Source organism: Phyllopteryx taeniolatus, chromosome 14 (assembly GCF_024500385.1).
Source record: "Phyllopteryx taeniolatus isolate TA_2022b chromosome 14, UOR_Ptae_1.2, whole genome shotgun sequence".
NCBI lineage: Eukaryota > Metazoa > Chordata > Actinopteri > Syngnathiformes > Syngnathidae > Phyllopteryx > Phyllopteryx taeniolatus.
Window position 1 is genome coordinate 3,948,384 of NC_084515.1, and position 16,875 is coordinate 3,965,258.

The 16,875-nt window shown below is 41.3% G+C and overlaps 2 protein-coding genes across 6 annotated transcripts in view; one reads left to right on the forward strand and one right to left on the reverse strand.

Annotated features, from left to right (window-relative positions):
- The window catches only part of LOC133489262 (uncharacterized), a 53,532-nt gene extending 46,632 nt beyond the window's left edge, over positions 1–6,900 (forward strand). For both annotated transcript variants that reach the window (XM_061798158.1, XM_061798159.1), the window contains exons 65-74: positions 13–217; positions 1,275–1,462; positions 2,252–2,349; positions 2,531–2,715; positions 2,801–3,000; positions 3,095–3,263; positions 5,293–5,402; positions 5,519–5,635; positions 6,350–6,476; positions 6,600–6,900. In XM_061798158.1, the coding sequence (XP_061654142.1) occupies positions 13–217; positions 1,275–1,462; positions 2,252–2,349; positions 2,531–2,715; positions 2,801–3,000; positions 3,095–3,263; positions 5,293–5,402; positions 5,519–5,635; positions 6,350–6,476; positions 6,600–6,610 (1,410 nt within the window). In that variant the 3' untranslated portion in view covers positions 6,611–6,900. The remainder of the gene's footprint in view (positions 1–12; positions 218–1,274; positions 1,463–2,251; positions 2,350–2,530; positions 2,716–2,800; positions 3,001–3,094; positions 3,264–5,292; positions 5,403–5,518; positions 5,636–6,349; positions 6,477–6,599) is intronic.
- LOC133489263 (V-type proton ATPase subunit d 1-like) lies at positions 6,721–16,872 on the reverse strand. Of its 4 annotated transcripts, none has more exons than XM_061798161.1 (8): positions 16,642–16,872; positions 15,124–15,298; positions 13,071–13,249; positions 11,968–12,047; positions 8,924–8,968; positions 8,657–8,833; positions 8,504–8,581; positions 6,721–7,104 (listed from the first exon to the last, which is right to left on the reverse strand). In XM_061798161.1, exons 1-8 carry the CDS (start codon positions 16,859–16,861, stop codon positions 6,931–6,933), a joined length of 1,128 nt encoding a protein of 375 aa, XP_061654145.1. In that variant the 5' UTR covers positions 16,862–16,872; the 3' UTR covers positions 6,721–6,930. The 4 variants fall into 4 exon arrangements, with proteins under 4 accessions (XP_061654145.1, XP_061654144.1, XP_061654147.1 ...); XM_061798160.1 differs by having other exon boundaries at positions 8,924–9,001; XM_061798163.1 differs by lacking the exon at positions 8,924–8,968 and having other exon boundaries at positions 6,725–7,104; positions 8,657–8,701; positions 16,642–16,870.
- Between the last annotated feature and the right edge of the window lie 3 nt (positions 16,873–16,875).

Sequence of the window (16,875 nt, forward strand, 5' to 3'; positions counted from 1 at the left end):
CTCTCTCTCCAGTCCAGAGACACCAAGTTGCTCCAAGATCTGAGTGCCATGCCTCTGCTTTTTGCCCAGCAAGCAGAGTCTCTTTTGGGACACAGAGGGAAGAGTTTGTTGGCTTTGTGGTACAGCAGCTCCCTCCGACACATTGTCACCACCAGCTTGCCTCAACGTCTCAGCCTTTTACAGCATACATTGCTGCTGGGACAGCTGGAGCTGAGGAGTAAGTAACCCAACCAGCTAATGCCAGCATTTTTTTTGTGTTATGACTGCCAAGAGTCATATACAGATAGTATCTACTGGGAGTTAAATGAATTTGTTGATTAGTCAACGTGTCAAATTTACCACTGCGCAATGGCGATTATACCTTGAAGTCGATTAATCACCAATCACACGATTTTTGGCATTAACAACACAGGGGCCTCACTGAAATCAACATCTGGTCAGTCCGCACACACAGCCAAAGAGCAGCGTTCCTCAAGCCTGTGGAAATATTTTACTGAAAATGAGACCGGGAGCACAGTCACAGTCTATCCTCAAATATAAAAGCACAAGTGCTATGAATGCCCATCTGGAGAGGCATCTGCTAATGCTGGCTGACGAACAGACTAAATTCTCACGCTAGCTGTCAGCCATTTCACCAAAGGTCCTCCTAAAACAAAGAGAAGAATATCCTGTATCGTTTGCTTCGAAAATGAAATGAAAACGAGCGGTGGTCGATCAATAACGTCTCAATTGTGAAAATGAGCAGTAAATGTCGGCCGTAAGTACTCCAAAAACAAAACATCCAGCTAGTGTTTCACTCAATGGTTCATCCCACAAAGGCATGCACCTCTGACTCACTCATCCAATCACAAATCACACTCACACACCTTCACTGACACACAGACAGTCGGAATGTATAGAACTCTAGCAAGAATGCAGTAGTGACCCTGTAGTTGTGTTTCATGATTTGGAGTGTGAGTTAAATAAATTACGACTGTCTGTGAGGCGGTGAAAGTGTCTGAATGTGATTGGATGAGCGAGTGCCTGAATGTGATTGGATGAGCGAGTTGGCCGTATGGAAATCTAGTTGAGAATGTATTTGATATCCTACTAGTGTGCTGAATTGTTGCTACTAGTGAGGACAGAGTGTACTAGGACATGTACCTTAAGCCATTATCAAGGTGTTGAATAAATGCTCAAGCAGATATTTGTAGGGATCATATCGGCACCTAATGCTGCTCACATTTTCATCCATCCATCCAAGATCAGTTATTGAGTGTGTGCTCCATCCACAGGGCCCCTGGCCACTCTTGCAGGCGTGTACCAGGATGTAAAAGGCCAGCGGCTGGAGACTGTGTGGAGGGAGGCTGTTGTTTTGTGGGCTGACAAAGTTCTGCAGGCCTCCCCTGCTCTGCTGGAGAGTCCCCAGCTAAGGCCACTAGCTCAAGGAAGCATGGTTACACTCAAACGTGCTATGGATTTTGTAAGCAACCCAAATTCGCTCTCACTAATTAATTAATTAATAATTGCCATTATTTGTTTGTGCTTTGTGAATGCTGAAGTGTTACACCTTCCTCATTTCTCCACCGATTCAACCCATTCCAACTTCAAAATATTCACCTCACTTAGGAGAACCTGGGAACTGTGGTAATTTGCACATTCCCAAAATTCAAATTTTTCCCATAAATACAAATTTTCCAGGAAAATAATCCTGTTGAAATGAATGAAGACGTGTTGGCCAAACTTGGCTCATCCTTTCATATTTTCACCACTTATTCAACCAATTCACACCATGTTCAGCTCATTCAGGACAACTTAATAACAATTTTTCACATTCCCCAAAATCCCACTTTTGTTTATTCCACATTTGCTATGCCAATATTAATGAAGATGGACATTTTACAAATTGACCTCCTCCTTCCCATTTTCAACTGATTCAAACCATTCCAACTTCAAACTGTTCATCTCAGTCAGGACGTATATGGAACTATCTATAACATTCCCCCCGTTCCCAAATGTTCACAATAAAATTCCAAATTGCGAAATATTTTACATATTTCCCTCCTCCTTCCACATTACTTGCATGATTCAAACCATTCCAATTTAAAATCTCACATTCTACATTTCACCTATTCAATTAATTCAACAGCATCTTCAGCATTCGCACGCAATTTCTCCAGAAATTGCATTCTCTAGGATTTTTTCATTTGCAGTGACTGCATATTGAATTTACAGTATATGTTGATAAACAGTTATGTTTTGCATTTATTAGGCAGGCCAACACACGTACCACTGGGTAGAAAATAAGTTGGCAGTGGCTTTTTCCGGACTCAGGAAACAACTGGCCTCACTCTATAAATATTCCCCGAGGTACTGAAAATGCATCTGAGACATACTGTATGTGAGCAGAAAGGTGCATGACTCTTGAATACCACAAGTTAAAACTATTACTTAAGGAACATACATTTTTGTCATGGTATAGCATGTAGTTTTCAGCACTGTAAGAAATGTGTTAGCTAGTTATGGATTTGAGTTACTTTGTTTTATCCAGTGAGTGTTCTGTGGCTGTGTCAATGTCACTGCCCCCCTTGCGCTGGACCCGTGTGGCAGAGGCTGGTCTGGTGGGGATCCTTTTAGAAGAGTGGCTCCTTAAGCCGCTACAAAGCCTCACCTCCATTAGACCCACTGCTGAACTTTATCGGCTCAAGAGGAAGATCATGGACGGCCCATTTAATCGTAAGAAACACTTGTTTTGTCATTATAATGAGCTCTTCGCCTTAATTAACAATGTTGATATTTGTATTTTGCTTCCGTCCAACAGACCAAGCTCTGCTGGTGGCAGATCAGTTTGTAGTCACGTTCGATGGCCATCTTTATGAGCTGCCGGGCTCGTACCCACTTCTTCTGGCCCAAGACACCAGTGCTGACCCCTCATTCACACTTCTTCTCAATTCACACCCACACAACCTTCTCCTGCTGAGAATGAATAACAGCACTGTCAGCATTCAGCGCAATGGGCAGGTATTGGACACGTCGCCCTGATGTTATGTTCTTCCAGGTGGCAAAAGTCGCAGTATTCTCCAATGGAGAGTTGTAAGAGTTGTCTGTGTCACAGGTAAAGGTTCGATGCAACAACAGTGTGACACACACATGGCAGAGTGACGGCGGTGTCACTGTCCAAAGGGGATCACACATTGTGCAGGTGTCCAATCACGATGGTGTGTCGGTCTCATGTGACCTGAGGCTTGAAGTGTGCAGCTTGACTCTCGACGGGTGGTTGCACGGTAGGAGAATTTAAGACCAATAATGAAAATGATAGGAACATCAACATTTATAGAGGCCTGTGTATTTTCAAATAGGACAGCTTGTGTTGTTTCACAGTGATTCCAAAGCACTGTCGTCAGTGTTATTTTCAAATCTCACTTAATTGCTTACTTACTACAAATAATGCATCTTCATTCATTTATTTACAGTGGGGCAAAAAAGTATTTAGTCAGCCACCAATTGTGCAAGTTCTCCCACTTAAAAAGATGTGAAGCCTGAAATTTTCATCATAGGTATACCTCACCTACGAGAGACAAAATGAGAAAATCCAGAAAATCACATTGTCTGATTTTTAATGTATTGGTAAATTCCTTAGTACAATAAGTCACCTACAAACAAGCAATATTTCTGGCTCTCACAGACCTGTAACTTCTTCTTTGCGAAGCCCCTCTGTCCTCCCCTCATTACCTGTATTAATGGCACCTGTTTGAACTCGTTATCGTATAAAAGACACCTGTCCACAACCTCAAACAGTCACACTCCAAACTCCACTATGGCCAAGACCAAAGAGCTGTCCAAGGACATCAGAAACAAAATTGTAGACCTGCACCAGGCTGGGAAGACTGGATCTACAATAGGTAAGCAGCTTGATGTGAAGAAATCAACTGTGGGAGCAATTATTAGAAAATGGAAGACATATAAGACCACTGAACATCTACCTTGATCTGGGGCTCCACGCAAGATCACACCCCGTGGGGTCAAAATGAGCACAAGAACGGTGAGCAAAAATACCAGAACCACTTGGGGGGGACCGAGTGAATGACCTGCAGAGAGCTGGGACCAACAACAATAACAAAGACTACTATCAGTAACACACTACGCCGCCAGGTACTCAAATCCTGCAGTGCCAGACGTGTCCCCCTGCTTAAGCCAGTACATGTCCAGGACCATCTGAAGTTTGCTAGTGAGCATTTGGATGATCCAGAAGAGGATTGGGAGAATGTCATATGGTCAGATGAAACCAAAATAGAACTTTTTGGTAAAAACTCAACTTGTCGTGTTTGGAGGAGAAAGAATGCTGAGTTGCATCCAAAGAACGCCATACCTACTGTGAAGCACGGGGGTGGAAACATTATGCTTTGGTGCTGTTTTTCTGCAAAGGGACCAGGATGTCTCATCCATGTAAAGAATGAATGGGGCCATGTATCGTGAGATTATGAGTGAAAACCTCCGTCCATCAGCAAGGGCATTGAAGATGAAACGTGGCTGGGTCGTTCACCATGACGATGATCCCAAACACACTGGAGTGGACTAGCCATTCTCCAGATCTCAACCCCATAGAAAATCTTTGGAGGGAGTTGCCCAGCGACAGCCCCAAAACATCATTGCTCTAGAGGAGATCTGCATGGAGGAAAGGGGAAAAATACCAGCCTTACCAAGACTTACAGAAAACGTTTGACCTTTGCCAACAAAGGGTATATAACAAAGTATTGAGATTAACCTTTGTTATTGACCAAATACTTATTTTCCACCATCATTTGCTAATGGCGGCACGGTGTGCGACTGGTTAGAGCGTCAGCCTCACAGTTCTGAGGACCCGGGTTCAATCCCCGTCCCCGCCTGTGTGGAGTTTGCATGTTCTCCCCGTGCCTGCGTGGGTTTTCTCCGGGCACTCCGGTTTCCTCCCACATCCCAAAAACATGCATTAATTGGAGACTCTAAATTGCCCGTAGGCATGACTGTGAGTGCGAATGGTTGTTTGTTTCTATGTGCCCTGCGATTGGCTGGCAACCAGTTCAGGGTGTACCCTGCCTCCTGCCCGATTACAGCTGGGATAGGCTCCAGCACGCCCGCGACCCTAGTGAGGAGAAGTGGCTCAGAAAATGGATGGATGAATTTGCTAATGCATTTTTTAAAAAATCAGACAATGTGTATGTCCTTTGTGACATTTTTGTTTGGTGGTGTGCCGTGAGATTTATCTCATGTGAAATACTGTATTTGCCTTAGCTCAATAAAATATGAAGTATGTGTGTATTTTTGTGCACACAGGCACGTCAACTGGTCTGTTGGGCACCAATGACAATGAAGCAGGAAATGACTCACCTTTGCGTGATGGTTCCCAAGCCAAAAATATGAAGGAGTTTTTCTACAGCTGGCAAGTAAGTCTTGCTTTTATTGGTACAGAATTGATCATTTTACAGTTTACAGGAAATTATCCTGTGGCTGCGATCGGGCATATTCATTAATATGTACTCTCCCTTGTTTCTGTGCCTAGATGAACTCAGAGTGTGCAAAACCAACAGCTAAAACAGAACTTGTAGCCACGAGGGCAATGACATGTGACTTTCTGTTCTCCTCTCCTGATTCTCCTCTGAGTTCCTGTTTTAGGGTGGTGAGTACGGAAGGGGGATGGGTGGTTGGGGGTATGATGAGGTTAATCCCTGAGAAATCAATATGAAGAGCTATTTTGTAAAGCACTATCAAACTACTTAGGTTATAATACATTTTTGTGAAACTTATTTTTTAAAATTTTTATTATTGTTTTTTTTTTTTTTTCATGTTGGGATAAGTGGCCACCAGACATGTTGGGATAGGTGGCCACCAGACAACCACCCTGACTTCTATCTGATTTTGAGTGGATTTAGAGCAAAGTCAAAATATCCAGAACACTACTAAATTAAAATGAGCTTTAATTTGTAACGCTGTCAACCTGAGGACTGTAAATTGTATAATAGTCATATAAGACAATGGGCATGGGAATTAACCGTTGCACATATCTTTGTTTACGGCACAAAGATGCAAAGTACACAATGTTAAAATGCTGTACTACACTCTATAAAGAACATAATTGGACATTTTCATGTCTCAAACTTCTGTTGTGATTTTTTTTTTTTTTTCCGCAAGATATGCAATAAGTACTAAAAAATTGCAGTTAGATGTGCATCCAAAAGTTTAGACAAGGTCCAAATTAACGTTAGCTGTAAAGGAAATGATGCGTTTAAGGTTCCTCTTATAATTTCACTCAAAAGCCGAACATCCCTAACTTTTTGAGAGTAGGGTAATAAATTCTGCCATTCAAATGTCTCGTGTGTGTCTGTATCATCAGGTGGATCCTGGTCAGTTCTCCTTGATATGCGTGTCAAGCTCCTCTGCAGCCCCTTGTCGATTAGTGTCTGCCTATGTTCATCTGTGCCAACACAACTACGTACCCCTGGAAGTCCCTATCCAGTGTAGTAAGTTTGTCCTTATACAACCTAGATGTGTACGATGAAACCATCCTCCTACTCATCTAAGCTTATTTGTTGTCAATGCGGGCCAGATGGTACATATTTTTTCTCATTGTCTTCTTTTCTCAGTGAAAGGATAAAGATGGACAACTTTATGAGGAGCCAAAATGAGACATTCATGACTTTGCTCCTGCAACCGACTCTAATTTTAAAGCCTGGTTTGATACATTCCTTATAATTCTGTAACTTTATACAAACAGACAGAGTCATTATGTGAATAACTAACAGTAGCGAGCTTTTTATTGTTAATAATGAATTACTGTATTTTTTTCTCTTCTGTTGTACAAACAATGAAGATTATCAGTGATCAACTTAGGTGCAGCTCAATTTTAATATTTCATGTGCATTTATTAAATTCTGTTATTTGTAACGTCTCATCCACATCTTTTCCGTTAACCGCTTAATTTGTACCCTGAAATGTGTGGATGTAATTATGTATCTTGGACTTTTGTCTTTGAGTGACACACTCTGCAATCCAGATAATGTTGCGGATCTCCTGCTCCTTCAGTTTGATGTAGGAATAAAACACGCCAAAGTGGAACTGCTGGAGGAACGCAAGTGTGTTCAGCCTAACCTGAGGAAAGAGATAAAGTTGATCACAAGGGAAGAAAAGCACTATAATTATTTAAAAATGTGTTTTACAGCATCCCAGACAGGTGAGCAGAATATGAGAAATTGAGCATTGCTACACTTGTAAAGGCAGACTATTTAAAGCAGGTCTCATAACACAAGGTGTACCTAATGAAGTATCTCATAAGTGTGTGTGCAATTCATGCTACACTTGTAGAGTGAAGGCCTCTTTATACTCCCGCGGCCGACAACGCCCGCATTGCATCACGTGACTGAGGAATTGGCCCGTGCAGCTCCTCTGCATCACTTGACGCGCACACGGCAAAAATTGCTGCTGCGCGCAGAATGCCGCAGAGATCATCTGATGTGATGACGCACTCAGCGTGCCCCTTGGTTCCACATACCATGTACGCCGCCGCCTTCTTGATCGATTTTGCAGCATAATTAAACTTATTATCTGGTCATCTAGGTCCATTTGTTCTAGCAGACACTGTTCCACAGCCGCCATTGTTGTTGCTTTGTTCCTTGTTACGGAAGGAAAGTAAAAACGGCTACCGGAAATGGCCAAAAAATGCAGAGGAAACTCCACCCTGTGGCATCCTAGCCAATAAGAGCCGTAGCGACACCCCCGACTTGGAGGAGGACTGCAGTATATTTTCAAAACTGTGCGTGTGGGTTGCGCTCAAGTATAAAGGCAAACGGCGCGCAGGATAGCAGCAGTGACGTCAGCGCGGTCGCCGCCCGCGCGAGAATAAAGAAGCCGTAAGTATGACCATAAGGTGCCTTTGAGACCTCCCCATTTCCATCCATCCATCCATTTTCTGAGCCACTTCTCCTCACTAGGGTTGCGGGCGTGCTGGAGCCTATCCCAGCTGTCATCGGGCAGGAGGCAGGGTACACCCTGAACTGGTTGCCAGCCAATCGCATGGCACATAGAAACAAACAACCATTCACACTCACATTCACACCTACGGGCAATTTAGAGTCTTCAATTAACCTACCATGCATGTTTTTGGGATGTGGGAGGAAACCGGAGTGTCCAGAGAAAACCCACGTAGGCACGGGAAGAACATGCAAACTCTACACAAGCGGGGCCGGGAATTGAACCGCGGTCCTCAGAACTGTGAGGCAGTCGTCTGCCTCACAGTTCCACGTCCCCATTTCACCCCCAAAAATCTGAGACTTTCCATTTCATTATCCTGATTCATGATGACAGTGATTCTGATGAGGACAACAAAGCTACTTCACGGTGATATTATATTTTTACCCATAACAGATTTGCATCAGAACTTGGATCCACAATGACTGTTGCAAATGAGAACTGGTTTGTTTGATCCCCCCCAAAAAAATCATGTAATCACTGGGCATCTGGTTTATAGAGCTGGCCATTGGAGTTTTATTACCTCTTGCTGAATGAATCTGTCTTCCAGAGTCTTGTAATCTGATTCTGGGTCTGGGTTGTCAAAAATTATTTTATAGTCCTGCAATGATTTATGTAAACACAGTAATCAGAAACACAACAGCTTGTAGAAGTGATAAGATTGGACTCAACATACCGGATAACAGTCGGCGATTGCTTTGACTTGTTCATGCTCTTCTACCTTGGACAGTAATTGCAGCCCTTCAGGGTAAAGTTTACCACAAGATGGATACAGTGAACATCTGTCTGCACTACTCAGGTCTGTCCCGAATGAGTTCACTGTAATGATGAAGGCTCGTCTGTCTGCCTCAAACTTTTGACAGTTACATGTAGATTTACAGTCAAACATAACTGACACCCACTGCAAATCAAACCAACCACTTGGTGGAAATGATCACAGTACCTCCAAGATAGGACACATGATATCCTTTGTGGCACCGCCAATGTTCTTGCAGAAAGAGTGGAAAGACTCTAAATATGCCTTGAAGAACATGCAGTATAAATAAGACATGAAGACAGTATGTTGAAATTAATGAAAAAAATACATGTGCATTAAGCATTTCTGTGCTGTTTAATAACATCCATCCATCCATTTTCTGAGCCACTTCTCCTCACTAGGGTCGCGGGCGTGCTGGAGCCTATCCCAGCTGTCATTGGGCAGGAGGCGGGGTACACCCTGAACTGGTTGCCAGCCAATCGCAGGGCACATAGGAACAAACAACCATTCGCACTCACAGTCATGCCTACGGGCAATTTAGAGTCTCCAATTAATGCATGTTTTTGGGATGTGGGAGGAAACCGGAGTGCCCGGAGAAAACCCACGCAGGCACAGGGAGAACATGCAAACTCCACACAGGCGGGGCCAGGGATTGAACCCGGGTCCTCAGAACTGTGAGGCTGACGCTCTAACCAGTCGGCCGCCGTTTAATAACATTTCGGAGGATATTTGACTGGTACCATTAAAACAACAATTTACGAAGAACCAAAGATTTCGCCACATCTTAGTAAAGTAATGGTAAAATGTTCAGTGCATTGAAAAGTCAACACACCCTTGTTCAAATGCCAGGGTTTATGTGATATACAAAAATAAACCATATAAATAATTTCTAAACTTTTTCCAACCTTGTGACCAATAACCATTACAACTGAATTGAAAAAAAAAATAATCTTTTCGAGAGGGGAAATTAAAATAACCAACTGAGATCGTATGGTTTCACAAGTGTGCACACCCTCTTATAACTGGGGGTGCTGCTGTGTTCAGAATTAACCAGTCACATTCAAACTCATGTTAAATGGGAGTCAGCAAACACCAGCCAGCATTTAAAGTGATTAACCCCAAATAATCTTCAGCTGTCCAGGTAGGATTTTCCTGCCATTTTGTAGTCACATCTTACTGCACAAGCCATGGTCCGCAGAGAGCTTCCACAGCGTTCGATGGTTCTCATTGTTCAAAGGTATCAGTCAGGAGAAGGGTACAAAATAATTTCCTGGGCATTAATTACCATGGAACACAGTGACAACTATGGGGAAAATATGGCACAACAAAGACATTACCAAGAAATGGATGTCCCCTCAAAATGGATGAAAAGAGAGGAAGACAACTGGTTAGGGAGGCTGTCAGGAGGCCGACAGCAACACTGAAGGAGCTTCAGAGATTTCTGGCAAATACTGGCTGTTTTGTACCTGTGACAATAATCTCCTGTCTTCAGTCTGTGCTATGGCGTAGGGTGGAAAGTCGGGGAAGCCTTACCTTACAGCGAAAAACTATCCGAACCCGACTACATTTTGCAAAAACACACTGGAAATCTCTCAAACACGTGGGAAAATGTGTTATGCCCAATGAAACCAAGGTTGAACTTTTAGGGATTTCCGAAAAGTATGTTTGGCGAAAGCACAACACTGCTCTTCACCAAACGAACACCATACCTTCAGTGAAGCATAGTGCTGGCGGGATCATGCTTTGAGGCTGTTTTTCTTTAGCTGGAACTGGGGCCTTAGTCAGCGGGGAGGGAATTATGAACAGTTCGAAATATCAGTTAGTGTTAGCACAAAACCTTCAGGCTTCTGCCAGAAAGCAAAGCAAAGCAAAGAAAATTTATTTATGTAGCACATTTCAGACACAAGGTAACTAAATGTGCTTTACATGATTAAAAGCATTGAAAAACAGAGGGAAAAAAACAGCTTATAAACGTTTAAGACGAAGAGAAAAAGAAAAGTACAATTAAAACAGAGTACAGTGCAAGAAAGATCATTTAAAAGTGGAAGTGCTCTAAAAAGCATGAGAAAAAAAGAGTTTTTAACCTGGACTTAAAAACATTCATACTAGGGGCTGGAGTCACTTCTGTTGGCAACTTATTCCATTTGTGTGCAGCATAACAGCTAAATGCTGCTCCACCATGTTTGCTTTGGACTCTGTGTGTCATGAGCCACCCTGCAGTACCATGGTTGGAGCCTGGGTGGCGCCTTGCGCCATCTTGCCCTCTCTCTCTTCCCCTCCTTCCCTCTCTTTCCGCGCACCTGTCAACAATCAGCCCTCGCTATCACCTACATAAAAGCCTGCCAGATCCCAGAAACTCTTGCCAGAGTATTACAGCTGCTCCAGCAGTACAACGGCTCCCCAGTCTCCACGTAAACTACACTATTCCTCGTCTTCTTTCTGGCCTCTGTGTCTCTCCTTGTCCTCAGTCTTTCCTCCGTGTTCATCGCTAAGTGGATTCCTACCCCCACGCCGTCAAGCCAGCCACCTGCCCTGGTCACCGCCTCCCAGGCATTCCCTGCCTCCACTACCGACCAGCGCGCCTAAAGGACCATCTACAGTTCCCATTTTCAATAAACTGTTCATCACAACCTCTCAGCTTCCGCCTGCTCTTGGGTCCAGTCTCCATTCCGACGTGACACTGTGCTCCACTATTTGACCTCAGTCTGTCGCAGAGCCCTGCTGGGTTTATATGCCATTATGATTTCTTTCAGGACCTAAACCATTTAATGATTTATAGACCAATAGCAGAACTATTCTAATCTATTCTAAAGCTAAATGTCAGAAAAATAATGTCAGGAAAAGCTGACGAGAACCACAGAACTTTATATGGGGTTAAAATGGTGGCAGGGGCGTGCTGATTCCCATTTAACATGAGTTTGTGATTGGTTAATTCTGAACACAGGCACACGCCCAGTTATAAGAGGGCCTGCACACTTGTACAAACAAATTATTTCAGTTGTTTATTTTTACTTCCCCTCGCAAAAAAATATGTAAATTGGAAAAAACGATTAATCTTAGTCTCATACTTTTTTACATCCCAAAAATATGGCATTTGAACAGAGGTGTGTAGACTTTTTATATGCTCTTGTGTTGCTTAACGTTTCTGACAACGTTGAATTCCCAAGGGTTTACACATCAAACACATGTTGTATATCAAATGGTATACCTGTATTAGATTCGTATGTTACCTTATAAAGTTTGTTTCTCAATATTTCAGCCTCCATCTCATCCAAGTTAGACTCAGACACTGCATCCGGGAAAAACTGACCTGTGACACCAGAAGGCAGTGAGTTATTGTTTTATCATTTCATCTCAGAAAACTATCCAAAACTATCCACATTAAAAAGCTATAATTTTGTTTTATTATTATAATGTGTTGACCTCAGAGGATGATTCCTCTGATCCACTGCCATTTCCTGTAGAATTCCTCATGAGTTAACATTTTGGACTGGCAAGATAATATATTTATTTATTTTTTTAAAGAACAAACTATTGAAAGCAGACAGTTAAGAGACCTCCATGGCTTATTTTGTACAGCTGTATGCCCATTTTCAAACCAGGAAGCGGGCTCATTTGAGCAGATATTTGGCTGAACATTAAATTTGGTGGCGGGTTTTATGGGGTATCAAACGATGTCTGGTGAGTTGAAGCATCCATCCATCCATTTTCTACCGCTTATCCGAGGTCGGGTCGCGGGGGCAGTAGGTTTAGCAGGGACGCCCAGACCACTAAATAAAAATGCTTTAAAAAAAAGGTGTCATCTACTGGAAAAGCGTTTGATTATTCTGCTTGTCACTCTATGTCACTTGCATAGATAGCAAAGCTATTCAAATTTAGATGATTATTTATTAGAATTTATCACAAATTTAGATAGATAAATAAAGATTTTTGTTTGTAATTTAATAATAATTTTCAGGCTAATTTAGTGAAATTTGATCACAGCACGCTAACATGCTATGGCACAATGGTTGGCAATTACTGCTTTAGTAAATCATTGCGAGATCTTCTTCCTTCTAGGTGTCAATTGTCAATACTGTTTATGTACATTTTCCAAGGGAGTGGTTCGATTCATGCTATTTTAGGTGCATTTTCTAGGCTGATCAGTATAGTGGTTTGGAGAATGGCCAGACCTTACATTTTGTCATGGTTGTCCAACCATGTTAAGAAACAAATTGCTTTTAGAGGTTCTCACAGCTCTGATCCACATAGTAAAAAGCAGTCATTCAGTCTGTGGCATTACGTGAGCAGTGCACATAAAAAGCAAGTGTGTCTCAAGATTTGATGGGTCTACCTAGCGGAGTGTCGACCAGGATGGCTGTGTAGAGTTCAGTCGGGGTGCGGGCAATGCCCACCGCCGCCATTTGGTCAAATGCACCGAGTGGATGACACCGTGGGAGAAGTTCTTCCACCTGCTTCTGTTTCAGGGTCCCAGTGATCAGCACCACCACATTATCAATCATGTAGCTGTAGCTATGGCGACAAAGACAAAACAGTAGTGCAAAGTGGTTTAAAAAAGTCAGAAAAATATACTTTTGCTGGTTGATTCTCATTTTGGATGACAGGAATTATGTTAGATTTTCAGAAAACAAGACAAAATGACTATGCTATGAGGCTAACATCATTTTAACACAATAGCACAATGGTATGCTTGCTAAAAAACATTTTTTGTCATGTCTATTTAGATTCTCAGTCATTTAGGTTTGTTGAATTTGTTGTATTTTGTCTTGTTTTCTGTTAACATTAAAAAATTACTTGGGCAATTAGGGTAATGATGTGCAAGTGAAAAGTATGTCTCAATTCTTAACGTTCAAGTTTCAAGCAAATCCCAAATTGCTGTGGCTAAAAACAAGCAAGTCGAGTCAAGTCATGACTTGGGTTAAACTAGTCGTAAATCAAGTTATATTTGCACATTAGCACCTTTGTACTCCATATTTGTACTTATCTTAGCTGTACTAACACATTCACAATTCATAGTTGTCTTTACAATTGAGAGCATAACTGATTAAGATAAATTAATGTTTGATTTATGCGTTAGCGAAACTGTGAGGTTAATGTACCTTACATGTCTCTGTGGGTTTGATAGTGATGGATAAAGTTACATGTTGTACTTGTCTCTTATCTTTGAGTTGCAAACCTTGCATGTTGCTATTCTCTTTTTCCAGAGTTCATCATAAGTAACAACATTTTTCCAATCCCTTAATCCATGTTTAATAATCTTTGACGCTACCCTCAGGATAGTGGACTTGCTTCATGAGGTGGCCTCTACACTCCACATTATAGCATACTGGTGGGTTGCCAGGTTTCAAAAAGAAAACTAATGTCAATCTGGAAAATGCAGATTTTGAAATGTAAACTTGTCAAGTCATATAGTTCAAGTCTAAGTCAAGTCGAGTGTCATGAATACCGTAATTTCTCGTGCATAATACGCACCCCCAAAGTTGACTTCAAAATTCTGGAAAACCATTCTACCTATGAATAATGCATTTTTACAATGCATGATTTTGTTTCTACCCATATGATCAAAACATTAAGTATTATCTGTATTTTGAAATTCACAACCCTACTTTTATTTAGTAAATAAGAACACACACAGTTGTGCTCATATGTTTGATTAACCGGGCAGAATTTGTAAGATGGGTACAATTCTTTTAAGAAAACATAAAAGGCTAGGCGAAACACATTTAATTTTATTTTAATGGGTTTCGAATTAAACTGTCATGCATTTTAGAAAAGCATTATTAAACAAAACATAACCATAAATAAATTAATGATGGTTGTTGTTCAGTCATCAGTCGTATTAAAATAAATAAAATAAATAAAATAAATAAAATAAATAAAATAAATAAAATAAATAAAATATCTATATATATATATATATATATATATATATATATATATATATATATATATATATATATATTTCACAAATTCTGCCAGGGTATGTAAAGTTATGAGCACAACTGTACATATATGCAGTCATATGTACCCCTATATATTGGAATGAAAGTGTAGGCTACACCTTTTTCATAACCTCTGGGTGGCGGTGGCATATTGGAATGAAAGTGTACAGCTTTTTCATAACCTCTCGATGGCAGCATACAGTTATAAAATGTGAAAGTTTTTTCCCCCTCTCCATTTCCCCCTATACCTATGTATAATGGGCACTATTGACTTTTGACAATTTCTGGGAGGGGGGGGGGGGGGGGGGGGTGGAATCTGCATTATACACGAGAAATTATGGTACTAGTCAAAGTCAAGTCTTTCACAAATTTTAGCCGAGCAAGTCCCAAGTCCTCAAGTTTGACTCGAGTCAATTAATTCATGTGACTTATACTGTGGCATACGTCATATAGTCAAGGAAGGTGGAGAGTGGTGGCAGACTGTTGGAACGGAGGCAGTTGAATTCTGTGACCAGGTTGTCCCTCAATTTGCGGTCTACCAGAGACACGGTCAGGTCCTCCTCCCCAGCTGAGGACAGCAGCTTGCCATATTCTGTGCTCTGAAGGTGCAGCTTCATATCTGGAGGGAGACGAGCTCAGTGAAACTGCAGTGCTACCGTATATACATTGTCAAATGTCAATGTTTGGAAATTGATGTTTGGTAGATCATTTCTCTGTGTACCCTGTTTATCACGTAGGTGAAAATCTGCCATATCGAGAGACCAAATGAAAAAAATCCTTAGTTATCACGCTCTCGCTCCCAAAGTTCATCAAATAAGAGTCAAAAGCATACTTGCTTCAAGCTGTTTATTTGTCACTCCCAGTTGCAATTTAGTGTACAACTCAGACATAAAACAAAATAGAAATTGAAAATTGTACAAATACCAACATGTTCAACACACAGTTTTTACTTGGCACCGAGACAGGGCTTTTGGGACCATCTTATGGCATTTTAGGGTGTTACAGAGAGCACAAAAAAACTGAATATGCCACTTTTTCAGCAAATGATGGAGGATAGGTTCAAAAGAAATTTTTCAAATAGTTCAAACAACTGCTACTTTAACACACACAGAGCAGAAAGAATATATTACTTTGAGTTTTGTTTTAGATTCTGTTTGTATTTGTTGCTGCTCTCAATGTGTAAAAGTAGCAGTAGTTTAAAGGTTTATAATTTCCCTAACATCTATACTAATTTCCGTTAGCTTGTCTATGTCATTTCGCATTGTATGTTAGCATTAAGCTATCAGACTTTTGTTCACAAAGTGATATGGTTGGTTGGAACATGAAGGTGTTTAAATATCAGATGTTTAATTCTCTTGTTGCATGTGTCAATTTTAAAGTAAATTCAACTGGGGTTGACAAATGAACAGCTTGAAGCAAGCACATTTTGTCTCTTATATGGAGAACCTCTGGTCCGCACTCTACAGCCACCCTACCTCAGTGTTATTGGAGAATCTCTGCAATATGTAACCTGGGAGAGTGTTACAACATGCGCTAAGAAATACTTTAAAAAGTGTATTTTAAGAAGTTGAAATGTGTTTTAAATAGTTGCAGATTTTGACCTACCACGGATGGGTCTGGAACATATCCCGCAAGGTACTGTATATGGGTGTTCACTGCAATTCGTTTTAAAGTACTTTGGATTTGTGTCTGTGCCACAATCCTTATCGCTGCATCCAGAAATATATGAGCACCCAACTGCTCTCACACCATGCTATAATTGTGATGACATACAACTGACACTGCAGTTTTCTCTCAGTGATGAAGGTCAGAAAAGACATTCAAATGAAATATAATCCCCATGACCATATTAAAGCAGCCAATGCGATGAAGACACAAAATGGACACAGCTGTAGTTTTGTTTTGTCACAAATCTGGCAAAAAATTACACAAAAACAGATAACAGCTGGGATCCATTCTCACCTTCTAGTGTGTCACACTGGGCCAGATTGTGATAGTCAGTGTGAATAAGGAGCCCAGTCTTTAGTCCACGTGCCAGACCCTCCAGATAACCGTGGTCGATATTAAAAGTCAGCTCTGTACAATCTGCCATCTTGCATGTAGGCGAAGTGATGTTCCCCTGCGCTGGTGCTTTGATTCTGAAAGAAACTTCTCTCTGATTCAGACTCTGACTAACATTCATGTGTTTACATCCTT

What these genes read in the sequence shown, in the direction of transcription:
- LOC133489263 (XM_061798160.1), bottom strand. Translation starts at nt 16,861, where the DNA reads ATGAATGTTAGTCAGAGTCTGAATCAGAGAGAAGTTTCTTTCAGAATC. An exon ending in ACCTTCCTTGACTATATGAC is followed by an intron (nt 13,250 to 15,123) that starts GTATGCCACAGT and finishes TTGTCGCCATAG; the next exon opens with CTACAGCTACATGATTGATA. An exon ending in ACAGATTCATTCAGCAAGAG is followed by an intron (nt 7,105 to 8,503) that starts GTAATAAAACTC and finishes CTCTTTCCTCAG; the next exon opens with GTTAGGCTGAACACACTTGC.